This window comes from Balaenoptera ricei, chromosome 4 (assembly GCF_028023285.1).
Source record: "Balaenoptera ricei isolate mBalRic1 chromosome 4, mBalRic1.hap2, whole genome shotgun sequence".
In the NCBI taxonomy this organism is placed as follows: domain Eukaryota; kingdom Metazoa; phylum Chordata; class Mammalia; order Artiodactyla; family Balaenopteridae; genus Balaenoptera; species Balaenoptera ricei.
The window spans coordinates 19,364,602-19,383,880 of NC_082642.1; the positions used below are offsets into that span (position 1 = coordinate 19,364,602).

Consider the following 19,279-nt stretch of genomic DNA (forward strand, 5'->3'; position numbering starts at 1 on the left):
TATGTGTTTGGAAATCTGACTACGACACTTCATAGACAAGAGTATATGACAGTGGACAGGTCAGTCTCTCTGGTTCTCAGTTTTCATCAATAAAAAACAGACAAGGACAAACTAAAGATTATCTGCAGGCTTCTTTCAGGCAAAGATTCCATAATATTACTTACACAAAAGGGGATTTTTCTTTTCATAACAGGAAAACCAGAGCACAGTTAGATTAAAAGGAATATGAAGAGTAGCCTCTACTTTTTCAGTAGTGAGTTTTTAGTGTAATAAAATATTATTATAGCCCTTGTATATCGTATCAACATGCTATAAAGATGCTTAGGTGGTCTCAAGAACTGGAAGCAATTTAGCATTCATGCTTCTTTCTAACCAGGTACTGCAATGTTTATCCTTTTAAAGTATGGTACAAATCACAAAGAGCTATTTGGGTCTAGATGATTTGTAAGGTTCTTTCTATTAAATTCTATTCATTTACTCTTCAATGTAGATAAGAATGTCTGAAGACTGAGGACCAAGAAGGGATCCCTCTGGACAGAGTAAGTTGCCCATGTAAGGATTTATGGTGCAAAATAACAGAATCTGGAAGTCCAAGGGAGCAAGAACCTTCTATGGGACATTAGAGTGACAAGGATTGTGAGGAGTTTTATAAAGACTGAGATATTCTCTGGGTTGGCAAAGGTTCATTTAGATGCCTTCCAAAATGATAAGATAGCCCAGGAAATCCGCTAGGATGCATTCAAATGCCTACCTCTTAATCCTGACATAACAGAGTGAGGCTATTCAGACACGGGTGTGATGTTGTCCTTGACTATAAGAATAGTTTAAATTATTCTTCAAGACTGCAATCATGTAATGACTTTGAAATCCAGGGTACCATCTTTCATGGTATACCTCAGAGGTGGTACAGTCCAGACAGGCTAGCTGCCTTCTGATTTTTTTTTTTTTTTTTTAAAAAGGCTTTATTTGCTTCAGATTCTTAGAGGCAGTAAACACCCTTGCCTCGGAGCTATCCATGGTGCTTGACTCATACTCAGCCCATCACTTCCAGCAATTAATTGGTGCATTAGCTTTCCGACCATAGTACCACTCAGGATCTGCCTGACCCATCATCCACATTGTGGCCTGTGACTATTATGCCAGTATCACGGGCCACTTGTAATTTCTGTCTATTCCACTTTGCCTATGCCTAGATCCACAAGTGCCTTACTTTGTCCTGGCTTAGATCTCTCATCTAGCTCTGCCTCCCAGGCCTGCTATACCATCTGCTACACAAAGCCCTTCCTGTATATACAGTACACCTTGGGGAAGATCACTGGCATAATCTGGGCAAAAGATTACAGTTCTTCAGAGCCAAATCCCCCACATCATACCTTACATGAGTTTTAAAACCTTGTTGTTACAATTTTTACCATTCCAAAATGATTTAAAATGAGTTTTAAATTTTGCTCTATGTTTTTGTGACTGACTTTGGAATGAATAAAGAATAGGAACTGTTAACTCAAGATTTATGTGTGGGTTTCAGGGAATCTATGAGCCCCTTGAAATTATGTGATTCTTTAGGCAGATGCATGTTTTTCTGGGGAAGATGGTGTTGAGCCTCTTACCCTTAAAAGGTTAAGAACTCGGTCAATGTGCTGATGACTCCCAATAATAATCATCTCCCCAGGTTTAAGCACTAGACCTCTATATCTGTGGTTTAATAAGTATATTTGGTCTTTCTCCCAGTTCCTGGCACAGAGGTCCTGAAACCCTTGAAATTTCCTGGGTGATATGAATGTCTTTACTTATTCATAAGGAACATCTTTCAAGAGTTTTGCTAATGAATGATTGGGCTGGGGCCCCTAGATAGCCTCAAGATGGGACTGGTTACCCAAAAGACCAAGTGATTAGAAGGCTGGAACTTTCAGTCCCATCCACCAATCTCTGGGAAGTGGAAGAGTGGGAGGCTGGAGACTAACGTTCTATAAAAACTCCTGAATAAAACGTGATTAAGTTTCCAGGTAAGTGAATGGATCCACCTGCCAGGAGGGTGGTGCACCCCAGTTCCACATGGACAGAAGTTCCTGCACTTGGGGCCTTTCTGGATCTTGCCCTATGTACCTCTTCACCTGGCTGTTCATCTCTATCTTTTATAATAAACTGGTAAACATAAGTAAATGTTTTGCTGAGCTTTGTGAACCATTCTGACAAATGACTGAATTTGAGGAGGGAGCAGTGGGAACCCCTGATTTATAACTGGTCAGTCAGAGGACAGGAGAACAACCTGGACTTGCAACTGCTGTCTGAAGTGGGGGCAGTCTTGCAGGACTTAACCTGTGGAATCTGATACTATCTCCAATTAAATAGTGTCAGAATTGAGTTAAATTGTAGGACACCCAGCTAGTATCCACAGAGAACTAGAGAACTGCTTGGTGGTGTGGAAAACATTCCAGAATATCCAGCTGCCTACTGGACACCTCTAAATGAATTCCCAGAAAACACTTCAAACTCAGCATGTCCAAAACGAAACTCATTTTTCCTCCTTACTCCTCTAACATGTTCAGCTCCTAATCCTCAGCATCTCAGTAGAGGATACCACCTAGATATAAAACTAAAAATCTTGTCAATCATGCCTGATCATGATTTTGACTCTTTCCTTTTCCTCATTCCCCTTATCCAATCAGTCACGTCTTACAACTTTTTGAAAGCCTAATAAATTCTTAAAACACTCCAGAAACAAAAGAATCATGTGTTCTCTAATCATTTTGCAGGTGATAAAGATCTCCAAATATTAATAGATTCTATAGGCTGGAAACTCTTCCCACTGGACCATAACTTTTCATTTTTAACAGAAAGCATAACACTGTCTCATCATTCCCCTTCCCCCAATAACTGTTTTATGAATATGCCAGAGAATGTAGCTAACTCTTTATTCTTCTGAGTTTATGAAATGAGATCAAAACAGTTTTCTTCTACCAAAGTGACAAGTGGGGGCTGTTTCTGCAAAACAGCTCTTATTTGGAATACTTTTCATTCCTAGCTAAACAGTCCTAAGGATCATAGCACTACAGCTCAGTGAAGGTAGCTGCTCTCCAGTTTCCAGAAGATAACAGAAATCTTCCTTTGCCAATAAATCCATATCTTTACCTAGAAGCCAACATAACATATGACACTGCAAAACAGTTGCCAAATCAGAAATCAAAAAGATACAAGTCACAGTAACTGAAATTCCTGGCTCCTGGTACTATTTTAAAATTCTTGATGAGAATGGGAGGAGATAAGAAGGTTAGATATAGATATCCAAATGAAACTGAAGACCTTACCTAACTCTTGGTAAAGCTTAAAAGACTTCCTGAGCATTCGTTGTCTGAATTCAGGTGGCAATCTCTCCTTAAAAAGATAGAAGATGTCCAGAAACATACGATGAGCATCTCCCATTCTTCACACATTGCCATTAAAGATTAGGAAGTTCATACTGATTTTCTTTTAGGACCACCTCCTGACATACCCTGTGCTTACTGGTGTTTTGTAGAGAAAACAAAAGGGAAACTTTAAAACGTGCTTACAAGATTTTACTTTGCATTTACTACTAAAAACCAAGAGAGGGCAAAGTCATACTTATAGGATAGTTGAGCTTAACCTCACAGAAAAAAATTTTTTAACTCTTGTCAGTTGTCCATGTAAGAGAGCAAATCACTATGCACCTGAAGACCAACAAATGCTTATAATCATCAAGAACAGAACAAAACCAAGGAATATCCAGACTTGGAATACCCTATACAGTTCAAATAACTGCTCATCAAATAGGCATAATGGCACTGGGAAATAGACGTAATGAAGGCCTTAGCTGTCTGTGCCAGCCTACAGTATGATTCAAAGGCATTTTATTATCTTGTCTCTCTCGAATCACTACTAACTGACCAAAGTATAGTGTAATCATCCTCTTAACAGGGTCTTTCAAAAAGCATAAATTTTCATCTTAAGTCTGTTACCAATTTTTTAAAAAATAGGTCATACTTTTGGTGTTATGTCTAAGAATTCTTTACCAAGCCCAAGGTTCTGCAAATTTTGTTTATTCTAAAAGTTTTATATTTTACAATTAAATCTACGATCCATTTTGAATTAATTTTTGTACAAGGTGTGAAATTAAGATCAAAGTTCATTTTTTAACCTATGTTTAAGGGGATGAAAAGATAAGCTACAGACTGGGAGAAAATACTTGCAAAGCACCCATCTGACCAAGGACTCACATCTAGAATATATAAAGAGCTTTCAAAACTCTACAGTAAAAAAACAAACAGTCCAATTAGAAAGTGGGCAAAAGGACATGAAAACATATTTCACTATAATATTTTATTCATATTTCACTAAAATATTTTATTCATATTTCAATAAAATATGGATGGCAAGTAAGTAATGAAAATATTTTTGACATTACTAATCATTTCAGAAATGTAAATTGAGACCATGATGAGATATCACTATATATCTATTAGAACAGCTAAAATAAAAAATAATGACATACCAAATTGCTGGTGAGCATGCAAAGAAACTGGATCTCTCAAACATTACTGGTGGGAATGTAAAATGGTACAGCCACTTTGGAACAGTTTGTCAGTTTCTTTAAGAATTAAACATACATTTACCATACAACCTAGCAATTGCACTACTGGGCATTTATCTCAGAGATACAAAAAGTTATGTCCACACAAAAGCCTGTACATGTTTGTTCATAGCAGGTTATAACAGCCAAAAACTGGAAATGCCCAAAATTTCTAACAGGTGACCAGTTAAGCAAACTATCTTTCAAACATCCGTAATATATATCCATACCACAGGATACTATTCACCAGTAAAAAGGAAGAAACTGCTGATACATTCAACAGCTTGAATGGATCTCCAGGGCATTACACTGAGTGACAAAAGCCAATCTCAAAAGGTCACACGCTGTATGACTCCATTTATGTAACATTATAGAAAATAACAAAATCATGGAGATGGAGAAGAGATTAGTTGTCACCAGGGGTTAGAGACAGTGGGTGTGGGGCAGCAGGTAGGTGTGACTACGAAGAAGTAGCATGAGGGAGATCTCTACTATGGCGTTACAGAACTGTATACATATTTATACCAATATCAGTTTTGTGGTTTTGATATTGTACTATAGTTATATAAAATGTGACCAAACGGGGGAACTGGGTACAGTATACACAGGGATCTCTCTGTACTATCTTTGCAACTTCTTGTGAATCTGTAATTATCTCAAAATAGAAAGTTAAAAAAAATGCAATCAATGTAAAATCACCCAAAAGTTTGGGAAACATGGGAAAATTTATAAATTTGTTGAAAACAGTGATGTTGTAACGCTAAATGCAAATTCAAGAGGGATAGGGGTGATCATGGTGTAGCTTAGAAAGACACCTGGAGATTTTGTCCAACTCCTCCAAATAAATAGTTCAATCAAATATTTATTGAGAATCTAATATATGAAAGACAGTGCTATAAAGAGTAGTTGGGTTAAGAAGAAGAAAAGGTCAAGCACTTACCTCTGAATTAATTTACTCTCTAAGAAGATAAAACAGAATAATTATTAACAGCCTCAGGGCCACTGCAAAAGCAGTTCCCTTTGCCTGGAATGCTCTTCTGTTTTTCTAGTTAGTTCTTACTTGTCCTTGAACTCTTAGCTCATTGTCACTTCTTTAGGGAAACCTTCCTTAGCTCTCATTGCTCTCCATATTAGAACACGTTACCCTATTACATGCTTGTACAGCACCCTATATTTTTCATTCATAACACTAATCACCATTCACAAAGAACTGTGTGACATTTTGATGTCTATTTTCCCCATCAGGCTAATCTCCAAGAAGGCAGAGACAGTCTAGGTAGCTCACCACTGTTTTCCCAAACCCAATGCCATGCCTGGCAAATGACAGAAGCTCAAAATATGTTACATGAATAAACCTATACAAAGCTATAATTCATATGTGCAAATGAGCAGGCAGACAACAAGAGTTACTGGGGTTTGTAAGAACCCAAGATCACTTCAACTTGAGAAAGCCAGTTTATATGGGATAGGAGGTTCATGCAGAGGATAAAGAATCTTATATCCAAAGCTGAATATGAACATCAGCCTTTCAGCAACAGGAACCCACTGAAGAATTGAAACAGGGAACCGGTGCATCCGATGTGCTGTATAGGGAAATAAATGCGGAGAACTGAATTCAACTAAGAGGATAAGACACTAGAGGCAGTAAAAATAACTGCAAGGAACTGTGGTAATGCAGGCACAAAATGATAAGTTCTGGAATGAGAGGGTGGTCATGGGAAAAGACAGATGTGAGAAACACTGAGAATGAAGAGCCAACAGAACTTAAGGACTGATTAGCTATAGGGGCCTGAAAGGGGGAAGAGTCAATGATGATTCAAGTGCTTTAACAGTGGGTGATCCATGAAAGATAATACCATTAACAGAAACGGGAAGTCAGAACTAAGTTCTCTTAGGAGAAGGAACGCGCTTTGTTGGAAAGTGATGGGTAACATCCACACAACTGAAGACGTGAGACTAAATGGAGAACAGTCAAGGCTGACAATGTAGATGTGTAAGCTGATTATAGTTAAGGTTATAAAAATGCATGAGATCTCTCAGAGAGGAGAAGGTATAAAGGGCCTTGAACGGAAATTCTTTAAAACCATTTGATCTGCCCCCGGTGTGAATTATGTTTCTCAGGTTATGGAGTCATTCAGACGGTGAGCTTCCTGAAGGCATAGCTGAGCTCAACTGTGCACTGGGTGTTGTACACAACTGGTGCAAAATAGTAGCCTATTAAAGGAACCAATTATTTTCAAGATAATTTCTGATGATTAATTCCTGTTCCACTTGCACTTTGTATTTCAAACAGTGGTGCCCTAGGGAGAACTTTGAAAGGTACAGGCTTCACTTGAAATTATTATAATCAGTGAGTTTAGACAGTTTAAATCATTTATCCGAAGGTCTGATTTCCCAAGGCTCCAGAACTGAAGAACAGAAAGACCAGACTTTGGGACTGTGAAAACCTTAAAAAAGAAAAAAAGAGCCCCCAATGAGACTAGGGCTAAAGCAAATGCTCACTAGAAGTAGGGAATACTCTTCAAGAAGTTTTTGAATAAAGTAAAATAGGAAATATTATTTACTGAGGGAGTGAAAAAAAAACCAAAAAATTTCAATTGTATACTACATGGGTTGACAACGTACAAAAACTAAAGAAGCTTCAAGTGAAATGAAGGATAAGCTAGATAATTAAAGGGAATTGAGAACAGTCAAGATGCATACTTAAAAAAAAACAACGAAAAGCTCATGAGGGAAAGTCATTGGCCTGCTCTCCCACAAAATGTTCCTAGGTGTCAGTCAGAGGTGGAGTAACAAGCTAAGTCAATGCTTAGGTGAGCAGTATTTCCCCAGCTACAGTTTAAAAATAAGCAAAGGGACTACTGAAATGGATCAGAGGACAAATCTGTGTACAGCTCCCACCCCACTCCCGCCCAAATAAATCAAGGTGGAATATGCCACAATGCTCTAACCGTGACCTGCAGCAAATGTCCTAAGTGCTTCCAGATACGTGAGTGTGTTTGTGGGAGAAGTCAGGGAAGAGAAACCCGTTGGAGCCACAGACTCAAGGAACCTGACAAGGCATCTATAATCCAGCCATCCTCTCAGTATCAGACTGACTTCCACGATAAGTCTAAAAGATGGTCAACCAGTCTTTGCCTGCTTGTTTCCAACAACAGCAAATGGACCACTGGTAAACTGACCATTCTCAGAGCTGGACAGCTCTCATTTGTTGCAAAACCCTTCTAAGTCATCTCCTAGTAACTTTCACCCCGGTCCTTGGTTCTCTCAAGAGCAACACAGCGAAAGGTGAAAGCTTTGGTTTCATTTTTAAATTTAAGCGAACAAACTAGGTATTACTTCCTGGCATGTCAATACATTCCCTTCTTTCAATAGTAGGAAAATCTGATCTCTTTTTTCAACGTTTGACTCCCCGTGAAGGAAAAAGGAAGGCCAGTCACAGGTTCCTTTAGACTCAGGGCTGCGACCTCCGCAGCAGAGCGGAGAAAAGGGGCTTAAATAACCACATACACTAGGAGACGTTGCAGCTGATATGAAATTCCCGTTGCCAAGAAGCAAGCAGCTCTAGCCTGTGACCGGGTGCTGGGACGCGATAGAAGCCACACAGACCTGGCCTGGCAGCCCCGAGACAGTGGGGGCCAAGAAGCCTCCATCTCTTTGCCACAGCCGCGGAGGGCTGAGTGGGCGCTCACCCCCAGGCCAGCGGCAAGCACGACGCCTCACACGGCAAAGCGCTCGGCCCCGGGAAAGCGGCATCGGTAAGAAGGCGGCTCGGTGAAACGCCTGGCAAAGCCCAAGCCGCGCCTCCCGGCCAGCTGCCCGTGTGTCCAACCACCCGGCCCGCCCGACGCTGTCCTGAGAACCTGCACCGGTGAGCGCTCCCGGAGTTGGAGACGTCTCGGGCTCGGCCGGGTCCCGTCTCTCCCGCCCGCCCACCCTATCTCAACTCCCCTGCTTAAAGCTGAGCCGGAGGCCACCCCAAGGAGTGGTGCCCAGGAGGCACGCCGCGTTGGTGGTGAATGTTGCGGGCTGGGACCGAGCTCTCGGGCGGGCGGGCAGGCGAGCGGCTGCGGCCGGTCACTCACCGAAAGGACGCTCATGCGGATTGGGGTCTCCAACAGGCACGCCATCTTGAGCCTTCCCACCCGGCTGCAGCCGGCGCCGGCGCCGGGGCCGGCACTTTCGACAGCCGACTACTGGGCCAACCACAGTTACCTCTGCAGAAAGGCAGGCAGGTAGACGAGAACGGACCACGCTCTAGACACCGCTGAAGTACGGCCAGGGCCCGCAGAGGGAACAGCAAAGGGAAACCGCACCAGGGGCCTCCTTACGAATCGTCCTCTCAGAAACAGCAGCTACTCTCAGCCTGGGTGAGAGGTGGGAGCGCGCAGCAGTTTCCGCATGCGCAAAGAAGATCGGCCGGCCCCACCTGCGGCTCGCGGTGGGCGGAGCCTCAGGGGCGGAGTCTTGCTACAAGCGTCACAGATTGATTTATTGCAATTTCTTGAGCTCGCGTACTCATTCCGACAAACTGGTGTGTAGAGCCAAATACATAATTTGAAGTTCACTTTCACATTCATTATCTCACTCCTTCTTTGCACCAAACTCCTAGTGTCGTTATTATCTCCATTTTACAGATGGAGAAACTGTGATCTCAGAACCAAGTCTCCTGCCACCAGTAAGAGTGTTTTCACGGTCCAACGTTGAAGTGTGACTTGTTTCAGCATTATCTGCCCGACCCGCTTATTCTAGTGTAGTGTTAAGAATAGATACTCCAGAGCCAGAACGCCTGAGTTTAATCCTTGCTACTTTACGGAGCTGCATTACCTCGGCAAGTTACTTAAACTCCTATGCTTCAGTTTCCTCTTGTGTAAAATAAGGGGCTATGAAGATGGAAAATATAAAGCTCTTAGAACATAAGTGGAACGTAGAAAACGTTATATATGTGTTACCATTTCTGCAGCCTCTGAGTCAAGCAGAAAAAAATGGGGTCAAATATCTGAATAATTCACCCTAAAACCCTCTGATAATTGAGACCAAATAAAAATATGCTTCTAATTCTATTTTCTGATTGATGAATTCAGCTCTCCCACTCCATTTGTGTGTTTGGGTGTATATGAACAAAACTGCCCTGGACTTGGCTGAACAGGTTTCAACTTCATGCTGCTCACAACCAGCAAGGCTTTCACAGGATGAGTGCAATGAACCTGTTATATTACTTGTCTTTCTGTCATTGCTATAGCCACTCCCTAATGCAGGTTGTTATTACCTCTCCTCTGGACTAGAGCAATTGTCTTCCAACTGATGTTGTAGCTAGCCTCTCCTTCACTTTGCTCCTCACTGCTTTCCTATCTTCCCCCTGCACTTGGTTTCTGAATTTATTGTGGTACTAATCTCGCTTACCGGCCTGTGTCACCTAACAAACTGTTGACTTTCTGGAAAGCAGTGATTTCATTGTAGATTTTCTTCCTGCTGCAGCACTATTTCCCAAACTTCGGTACTCTGCATACCACCCACACAATCTTTGCCAAGCTGCACCCAGGTATTATTATTCAATATTTTTTCTTTAAAGCCAATTTCAACTGATTAAGTAATTTTAGCCTCATCCTAAATCATAATACTCTGTAAAATCAAGTGTGTTGTGCTCCTAATTTTTGTTCTAGTACACATTAACATAACAACTACAAAAATGTTCAAATGTCCATCCGTGTATCACCTAGAATCATGTCATGTACTACATACCACAACAGAGCAGAGCATAACCCTTATACAGAGTGTACAGAGGTATCAACTAAATTTTCAGTTGACATTTGTATGATATAGAGTTGTTGCAGCTGTATTTGATCCACATTTCATTAATTAGCTCATGCAATACATCCTCCAGGTGCCCCTCCCCTAAGTATAGCTTAGGTGACCCCTCCCTCATGTCTTCACGCATCATTCTGTTCTTGCCTCTAACATAGTATCTCCAACAATAGACTCTAACTTTTGGGGTAATATTTTACTTGTCTGTCTCCCCATTATACACTTCAGAGCAGGCACTAGGAATTTTATCTTCCAGGTCTTTTATCTCACTGCCTAGCATAGACTACTCACTTAGTAAATGTTTGTTGAATGAATTTTTGACTTAGTTTGGGCACCCCCAAAGGCAGATCCTGGGACAATGATTTGGGTGCAAGTAGTTTATTTGTAAAGTGTTTCCATGGAACAGAATTGATGGATCAGCCAGAGTGAGAAAAGAAAGAAGAAAAAGTCAATATAAGGGTCCATTGTTGAAGTCACTGCTTATTCCCTAAGGGCCCATGAAAAACATACAGCATGCCCCACCCCCTAGATATCCATCTTGAGGTTGGAGTATTAACCCACCACTCCCATCCTATATTAGTTGAGGGTTTCCCCGCAGCTTTTAATTCCCTACCCTCCTGGATTGTACCTGTGCACAGAACAGAGAGGGCTTCCTTAACCTGATGCAGAAAAGCAGAATCTGCAGGCTCTCTTTTGGGGTAGGATACAGGCAGCATGCATCTGAACTTGCAGCAGAACCATCATTACAGCTGTGGCTGAAATCAGAGTGAGGAGGGGCTAGGGAACATGACTCAAAGCATCCAGGCTTTTCCGTTTTATTTCCAGAAAACTGACATAGCCATTTTACAGGAAAGAAGCATTGATTAGCAAAGTTCTAAGCTTGGGATCAGGAATCCCATTTCTAGTTCAAATTTTGCTACTAAATAATCTTAGGTACATCCTTCAAACTTAAATAATGAGTAGAAATTGAGGGTAATAAAAAAAATTGATTCAGCCTCCACATAACAGCAACAACAAAACTTTGGCGCAGTGGTGGAGAGCGGGAATAGCCGCACGGACTCCCCTGAAAACAGGAAGGAAATTTCTCCCCATCCTCCCCTATCTCAGAGCAGTATTAATTTCTGAAAAAATAATGACAACAAAGTGTGAGTTTAATAAAGAAAAAGTAGAAATACACAATCGAAAGTAAGTAGCAAGAAAGAAATCTGAAAAGTATTTATAAATATCTAAATGGAACTGCCAGGGTAGAGAAATAAAGCCATATTTTTGAAAGTAGAAACATACCTATGCAAAAAAAAAAAAAAAAGGAAAGCTAAAAATGTAGAAAGATTCAAAACAAAAACTGAGTGATCCCAAAAGGAATTTAGAAGACCCTTTAAAAGATTTGAAAACAGAAGAGATTCTTTAAATAAATTAAAAAGGAAAATGGACTAACACTGGTGCAGAGGAGAAATAGTTCAGTTCAACAGACACTAACTGTGGGTTTACTGGTGCACACATTGTACCAGGGATTCAAAGTGGAATAAAGACTTGGTTCCTGCCTTCAAGCAGATAAAAATGTGAGACTCTGAGATGTTCAATAATTTGCTCTCTCATACATAATCCTCTGGGACCTGATAGGACTCTCCCACATGGGATTACTGAGCACTCACTTAAGCAACCAGCCAATTAAGGAAAATCTACAAGGGCTTTGCAATGGGAAATAATGCATCTGTAATTCAGGTGCTTGGCGGGTGTAAAATGTGTATATGCATAAAGCAGAATTAGTAAGATGTTGAAAAAGTCTTCTATTAGAAACTACAGTAAAAAAAAAAAAAAGAAAATGCTCTTTTTATAACTGAATAATTGCTGTGGTCGAATTCCAACTTACAAATATAGAAGAAATGATGGAATTTGAAAACCACCCCTGGACAACCATATGAGTTATACTTGTTTGAGGCAAGAATCAACCATGGATGCTGAAACTAACTGGTGGGAATATGATGAGAAACGGAACCTCCCCACAAGTTACTAGTGATAGTAGAGAAACTTGGTAGACACCACTTTATTCAAGTGATTATAATTAATATCACCACTAATGGGATAAATAGACACCATGATATGATGCACTGAAAAGGACACAACATCAGTTCTGTGGTATTCCTGCCAAAAATGCATGGGTGTAATCATGAGGGAACATCAGACAAACCTTGAGAAACACAACACATCTACATCCTTCAAAACTGGCCTGAAAGACAAAGAAAAGCTGAGGAGTTGCTATAGATTAAAAGAAAATAATGTAACATGACACTTATTAAATACAACTTGTGATCTAGGATTGAATCCTGGAAAAATAAATTTCCCCTCTTGCTATATAGGACATCAAGGCGAAAGATGGCAAAATGTGAACAAACTCTGTAGATGAGGTATCATTGTTAATGTACCGATTTTGATAATTGTACTGTTGTTATAAAGAGAATACCTTTGTTCTTAGGAAACACAGAGTGAAGAATTTAAGTGTAAAAAACGGAGTCACTATGTATTAAACAATTGTTCTTCTTTAATAATGAGAAAGAGACTCATTTAGAGAATAATAAGAAGAAGAGGACCAAGGATCCTGGAAATTAATTCATTCAATAAAATATATTTACTAGGTACCTACTATGTGCCAGGCACGGTGCTGGGGGGGGGTGGTATAATACAATTAGCAAGAGAGATACATTCCCTGTTATCACAGAGCTTTCAAAAAAAGGGAAGAGAGGACTTCCCTGGTGGCACAGTGGTTAAGAATCCACCTGCCAATGCAGGGGACACGGGTTCGAGCCATGGTCCGGGAAGATCCCACATGCTGCGGAGCTGCTAAACCCGTGTACCACAACTACTGAGCCTGCGCTCTAGAGCCTGCGAGCCACAACTACTGAGCCCACGTGCTGCAACTACTGAAGCCTGCGTGCCTAGAACCTGTGCTCTGCAACAAGAGAAGCCACCACAATGAGAAGCCCACGCACCGCAACGAAGAGTAGCCCGCACTCGCTGCAACTAGAGAAAGCCCGCGAGCAGCAACGAAGACCCAACACAGCCATAAATAAATAAATAAATAAATTTATTTTTTAAAAAAAAGGAAGAGAGACAAGAGAACAAGTCATTAGAATGTAGGATGATACGTGAAAAGGTGTGGGGCAAAGGGAACATCTATGAGGGAACCTCATCAGGACTAAAGTCATAGGAAGTCTTTCTGTTTGGGGTGGCACCCAAGCTCTGACCTGAAGTGTCAACAGGAACAGACCAGGCAAAGCTCTGTGCGTTGCTCCACACAGAGCTTGGCTTGTCCAAAAACATTTGTGTAATGGAAGAATTAAGACACCCCCTTCTCTGCACTTAGCTGTGGAAACACTGGCAGATCTTGCAAAATCAGCGCTAGGACAAGAGCTCCGATTATTTATAGGAAAAGAGACACTATAAAATCAGCAGGTCTTCAGATGGGTTGCCATCTTCTGGATTACCTGGGTACTAAAAGACAACTCCACACCCACCCCAAGCAAAGATGACCACATTAGGCAGATGAGTTTGAAAATGGAGACGTGAAGGTAACAATTTAGGCAAAGCAAATCCAATCTTCACCATTTACAATACTGGAATGGACTCTGGACGTCATCAAACCTATAAACAAGAGATATTGCTTGCTTTTTAACAAAAAATCTGATGAAATCAGGAAGTCCGAATGGAATGTCTGACAAGTTTAAAATTCGGAGGCTAGAGACACCATAGGACTCTTTTATCTCTCTGTGATGTTTGCTGCTCTTTACTTTTACCACCACAGACTTGCTCACTCTTTAGTTTTCCTGTAGAATGTGCTGCCATCAGGTGGTGGTAGGTGCCATAATCACCTAGTTCAATTATAAGATACAGATAGCAGGGATGGATGTTTTATCTTGATGTGTATAACATTTTATTTATAAACTGACTTGAAAACTCATTGCCCAGATATCTCCACAGCTCACTCCCTTATTTAATGAAGGTTTCTGCTCAATATGTCACCCTATCAACGTGGTCTTCCAGAACAATCCTATATTCATTAAGTACCCTACCCCCACCATGGCATTTCCAATCCCCTCACTCTGTTCTGTTTTAAATCATCCTTTTTTTTTTAAAGTTTTTTTTGATGTAGATCATTTTTAATTTCTCTTTTTTCCCCCGCGCCCACCCCACCCCATTTTTTTTTAAACATCTTTATTGAAGTATAATTGCCTTACAATACTGTGTTCCCACCCCATTTTTTTAAAGAGACTTTATTTATTTATTTAGCACGGCATGTGGGCTTTATTTATTTACCGCACGGCATGTGGGCTCTTAGCTCCCTGACCAGGGATCGAACGGCACCCCCTGCATTGGAAGGTGAAGTCCTAACCACTGAACAGACAGGGAGGTCCCAATCATCATCTTTTTTTTTTTTTTTTAAATTTTATTTATTTATTTATGGCTGTGTTGGGTCTTCGTTTCTGTGCGAGGGCTTTCTCCAGTTGCAGCAAGCGGGGGCCACTCTTCATCGCGGTGCGTGGGCCTCTCACTATCACGGCCTCTCTTGTTGCGGAGCACAGGCTCCAGATGCGCAGGCTCAGTAATTGTGGCTCACGGGCCCAGTTGCTCCGCGGCATGTGGGATCCTCCCAGACCAGGGCTTGAACCCGTGTCCCCTGCACTGGCAGGCAGACTCTCAACCACTGCGCCACCAGGGAAGCCCCCAGTCATCATCTTTTAAACACAGTTCTTCCTTCCTGTGTCATTTATGTTTGTTCAACTCTTATTTGGCTGGATTTCATTGTCAAGTAATATTTTTTCAAGAGGGGCTCATGGGTATTGTCTCCCTGGAGTACTTTCATGGTTGAAAACATCTTGCTTATTGCCTTTTACTTGAATGACATCTTGGCTGGTACAACATACAGGAAAAAAGAACCCATTTTTTGTATTTTAAGCAAAAAGATTACAAAATTATTGGAAGGAATAAAGGGCAAACAGGGAGGGAATATTTCACTTGAGATCAGGAACAGTGAGAAATTCACCATCACTGAATGAACCTGGGGTGCTGAGCTGCCACCACCATTTCCAGAGCCGGAAGAGAAAAGCAACAGCTTTTACTTTTCTTCTACCTTCTAACCTCACACAAGTGTTTCTCATCTGCAAAACCCAATCCAGACCTCAGCCAGCAAGGGAGTCTAAGAAATGTATTGGGTTGGCCAAAAGATTCCTTCAGTTTTTTCCATAAGATGGCTCTAGTAGCACTTAGTTGTCTTTAACTTCATTCAAAACAATTTTGTTAGACTGTATGTGACAGCTGTCATATCAGCGTGCATTAAAAAAAAAATATCAAAATTGGTGAATTTTTGTGTAACCATTTTAATATTGAAGATGGAAGAAAAAAAGAAACATTTTCAGAGCATATTATGCTTTATTATTTCAAGAAGGGTAAAAACACAACCAAAATGAAAAAAAAATTTTTTTGTGCAGTGTATGGAGAAGGTGCTGTGATTGATTGAACGTGTCAAAAGTGGTTTGCAAAGTTTCGTGCTGGTGATTTCTTGCTGGATGATACTCCATGGTTGGATAGACCAGTTGAAGTTGATAGCAATCAAATCGAGACATTAATTGAGAATGATCAATGTTATACCACATGGGAGATAGCCGACATACTCAAAATATCCAAATCATGCGTTGAAAATCATTTGCACCATCTTGGTTATGTTAATCACTTTGATGTTTGGGTTCCACATAAGTTAAGTGAAAAAAATCTTCTTGATTGTATTTGCACATGTGATTCTCTACTGAAACATAATGAAAACGTTCCATTTTTAAAACAAATTGTGGTGGGCGATGAAAAGTGGATACTGTACAATAATGTGGAATGGAAGAGATCATGGGGCAAGCGAAATGAACCACCACCAACCACACCAAAGGCTGGTCTTCATCCAAAGAAGGTGATGTTGTCCATATGGTGGGATTGGAAGGGAGTCCTCTATTATGAGTTCCTTCCAGAAAACCAAACAAGTAATTCCAACAAGTACTGCTCCCAGTTAGACCAACTGAAAGCAGCACTCGACGAAAAGCGTCCAGAATTAGTCAACAGAAAATGCATAATCTTCCATCAGGATAACGCAAGACCACATGTTTCTTTGATGACCAGGCAAAAGCTGTTACAGCTTGGCTGGGGAAGCTCTGATTCATCCACCATATTCACCAGACATTGCACCTTCGGATTTCCATTTATTTAGATCTTTACAAAATTCTCTTGATGGAAAAAAATTCAATTCCCTGGAAGACTGTAAAAGGCACCTGGAACAGTTCTTTGCTCAAAAAGATAAAATGTTTTGGGAAGAAGGAATTATGAAGTTGCCTGAAAAATGGCAGAAGGTAGGGGAACAAAAGGGTGAATATGTTGTTCAATAAAGTTCTTGGTGAAAATGAAAAATGTGTCTTTCATTTTTACTTAAAAACTGAAGGGAGTTTTTGGCCAGCCCAATAGTTTCTTAGCTTCTAGCCCCTGCAATACATGGATGGGCAGATACATACATTCCTAAATATTTCAGTGTGTGTTTCCTAAAAACAAGGAATTCCCTTATGTAACCACAGTAAAATGATCACAATCAGGAAATTAACACTGATACAATACTATCTAATTTACAGATTTTACTCAGATTTGGCAATTATCTTAATAATGTATTTTATAGCAACACATTGCATTCAGTTATCATGAATCTTCAGTATCATTTAATTTTTAATCTTTCTCAGTCTGTCCTTGTATTTCATGACCATTTTATATATATATATTTAAAGACAGGCCAGTTATTTAAAAAAATTCTTTGTCTATTTCAATTTGTCTCCTATTTTTCAAGATTAGATTCAGGTTATGCATTTTTGGCAGGAATACCACAGAAGTAATGTATCAGGGGCACATGATGTGGATTTGTCCATTCCTAGTGAGATTAACTTTGATCACTCTGTTAAGTGGTGTCTGCCAGGTTTCTCTATGTAAAATCCTTATTTTTCTCTTTGTTAAAATTAGTATCTTTTGGAAAGATACTTTGAGATCATATAAATAGTCTCAAATAATAGATACATTGAGACAATGTAAGTATCCTATTACTCTTCAAAGTTTTCCCCAATTGTTTTAGCATTCATTAAAAATTCTTCCTTGTAACAAGTGATGTTGATGATGATGATGATGATGATGATGGTTTATGGTGATTTTCTAACTCCAACTTTCCTTCTATACTTATCAATCAGCATTCTTGTGTAAATAAGACCTCTCTTTTCCTATTTATTTATTTATTTATTTACTTACTTATTTATGTCAGGATGGAATAGTAGATTCCTACTTTATTCAATGGGCTAAAGTCTGTTACTATGATTGTGCATTTTGATGCTGACGTTGTTTCAGATTTGGCCAGTGGAAAAACCTTCACTCAATGTCCTTTTGATGTCTCAGATTCTTTGAGCACTTCCTTGTTTTCTGGCACAAGATGATCCACGCTCATTTTGTACTTTCTCTGTCTTGGAATCAACCATTTCAACAAGCAGACTTGATTTAGAGGAGAAAGATCTGGTTGTATCTAAGCAGTTTTAATTAACGCCTGCTCAGGTCCATCCCAGCTTATGCTCTTTTTAGCATGTTTCCATAGTTGATATGTGGTTTCTTTTTTCATTTTGCTCATCGTTGTGTGCCTCTATCTAGATACTGTCTTTGCTCTGACAGAATCAGGGAATTCCTTTCCCACCCGATGAGAGGGACTTTCCTCATGGACCACACACACAATTGGAGGGGGTCTACCTGTTCAGTGAATGGCCCTTCATGTCTGCAAAAAGAATTTTCATTGTTCACACATCCATTTTTCTCCCACAATCCTCCCATTTCACCTCATTCAGCATGGGAAGGAGTTGAGGCTATTGATTTAGTTTTATTCTCTCTGGATTTGAGAAAGGCAGTGAGAATTCTCAAGTTTATTAACATACCAGTATGACCTCTGGAAATGGGGTGTTGGTTGGGAATAGAGTTAAGAGCTAAGCCATGAGGCACTTTTTCATCCCTATTCATAATCTTCTATTTCCTTCTTTGACCATGAGATTTTGAATGTTATGGCATTAAATTATTGTTTCCTATTGGTCACAAAAGACGAAAATTCAAATTGACATATTAAAATTTTGTTGTAAATCTACATGGAAATAACAAGAAGACACCATTGCATGCCTAACAACATGGCTAAAATTTAACAGACAGATAATACCAAGTGCTGTTGTGCACATGGAATAATTAGAACACTCATATCACGTAGGAAAGTGTAAATTAGCACAACTGACACTATCTATTAAAGCTAAACATATACCTACTATGTTATCCAGAGATTCCATTCCTGGGCATAATCCAAGGGGGAAAAGTGTTATGTCCACCAAAAGATTTTACAAGAATGTGTATGGTGGCTTTATTCATAACAGCCCCAAGTTAGAAACAATCCAAATGTCCTTCAACAGAAAAATGGATACATGAACTGTGGTATGTTCACACGATGGAAAACAACACAGCAATAAGAAATAGTATACTATGGCTGTATCTATCTATAGTATAGTTGTTACTGAACCAAACTTGAGTCTGCTTACCTGCTCACAGTAAAGCCCAATCTACTGACACGGGGGTGTGTTGAAGGAAAGTGCAGTGTTTATTGCAGAGTGCCAAGCCAGGAGTCCAGGTAGTTAGGGCTCAAAAGACGTGAACTCCCTGATGGCTTTCAGGGAAAGGTTTTTAAAGACAGGATGAAGGAGGGGGTTGTGGGTGCGTGATCAGCTTGTGGACATTCTGACTGGTTGGTGGTGAGGTAACTGGGAGTCAACATCATCAACCTTCTGATTCCAACCAGTCTGGGGT

The 19,279-nt window shown here is 40.2% G+C and overlaps 1 protein-coding gene across 5 annotated transcripts in view; it reads right to left on the minus strand.

Moving 5' to 3' along the window:
• Positions 1-8,956, minus strand: part of ARMC8 (armadillo repeat containing 8) — a 102,168-nt gene extending 93,212 nt beyond the window's left edge. For 4 of the 5 annotated variants that reach the window (XM_059920246.1, XM_059920249.1, XM_059920245.1 and 1 more), the window contains exon 1: positions 8,671-8,956. In XM_059920246.1, the coding sequence (XP_059776229.1) occupies positions 8,671-8,715 (45 nt within the window). In that variant the 5' untranslated portion in view covers positions 8,716-8,956. The remainder of the gene's footprint in view (positions 1-8,670) is intronic. The other variant, XM_059920247.1, reaches the window with a different exon arrangement.
• Positions 8,957-19,279: the final 10,323 nt, after the last annotated feature.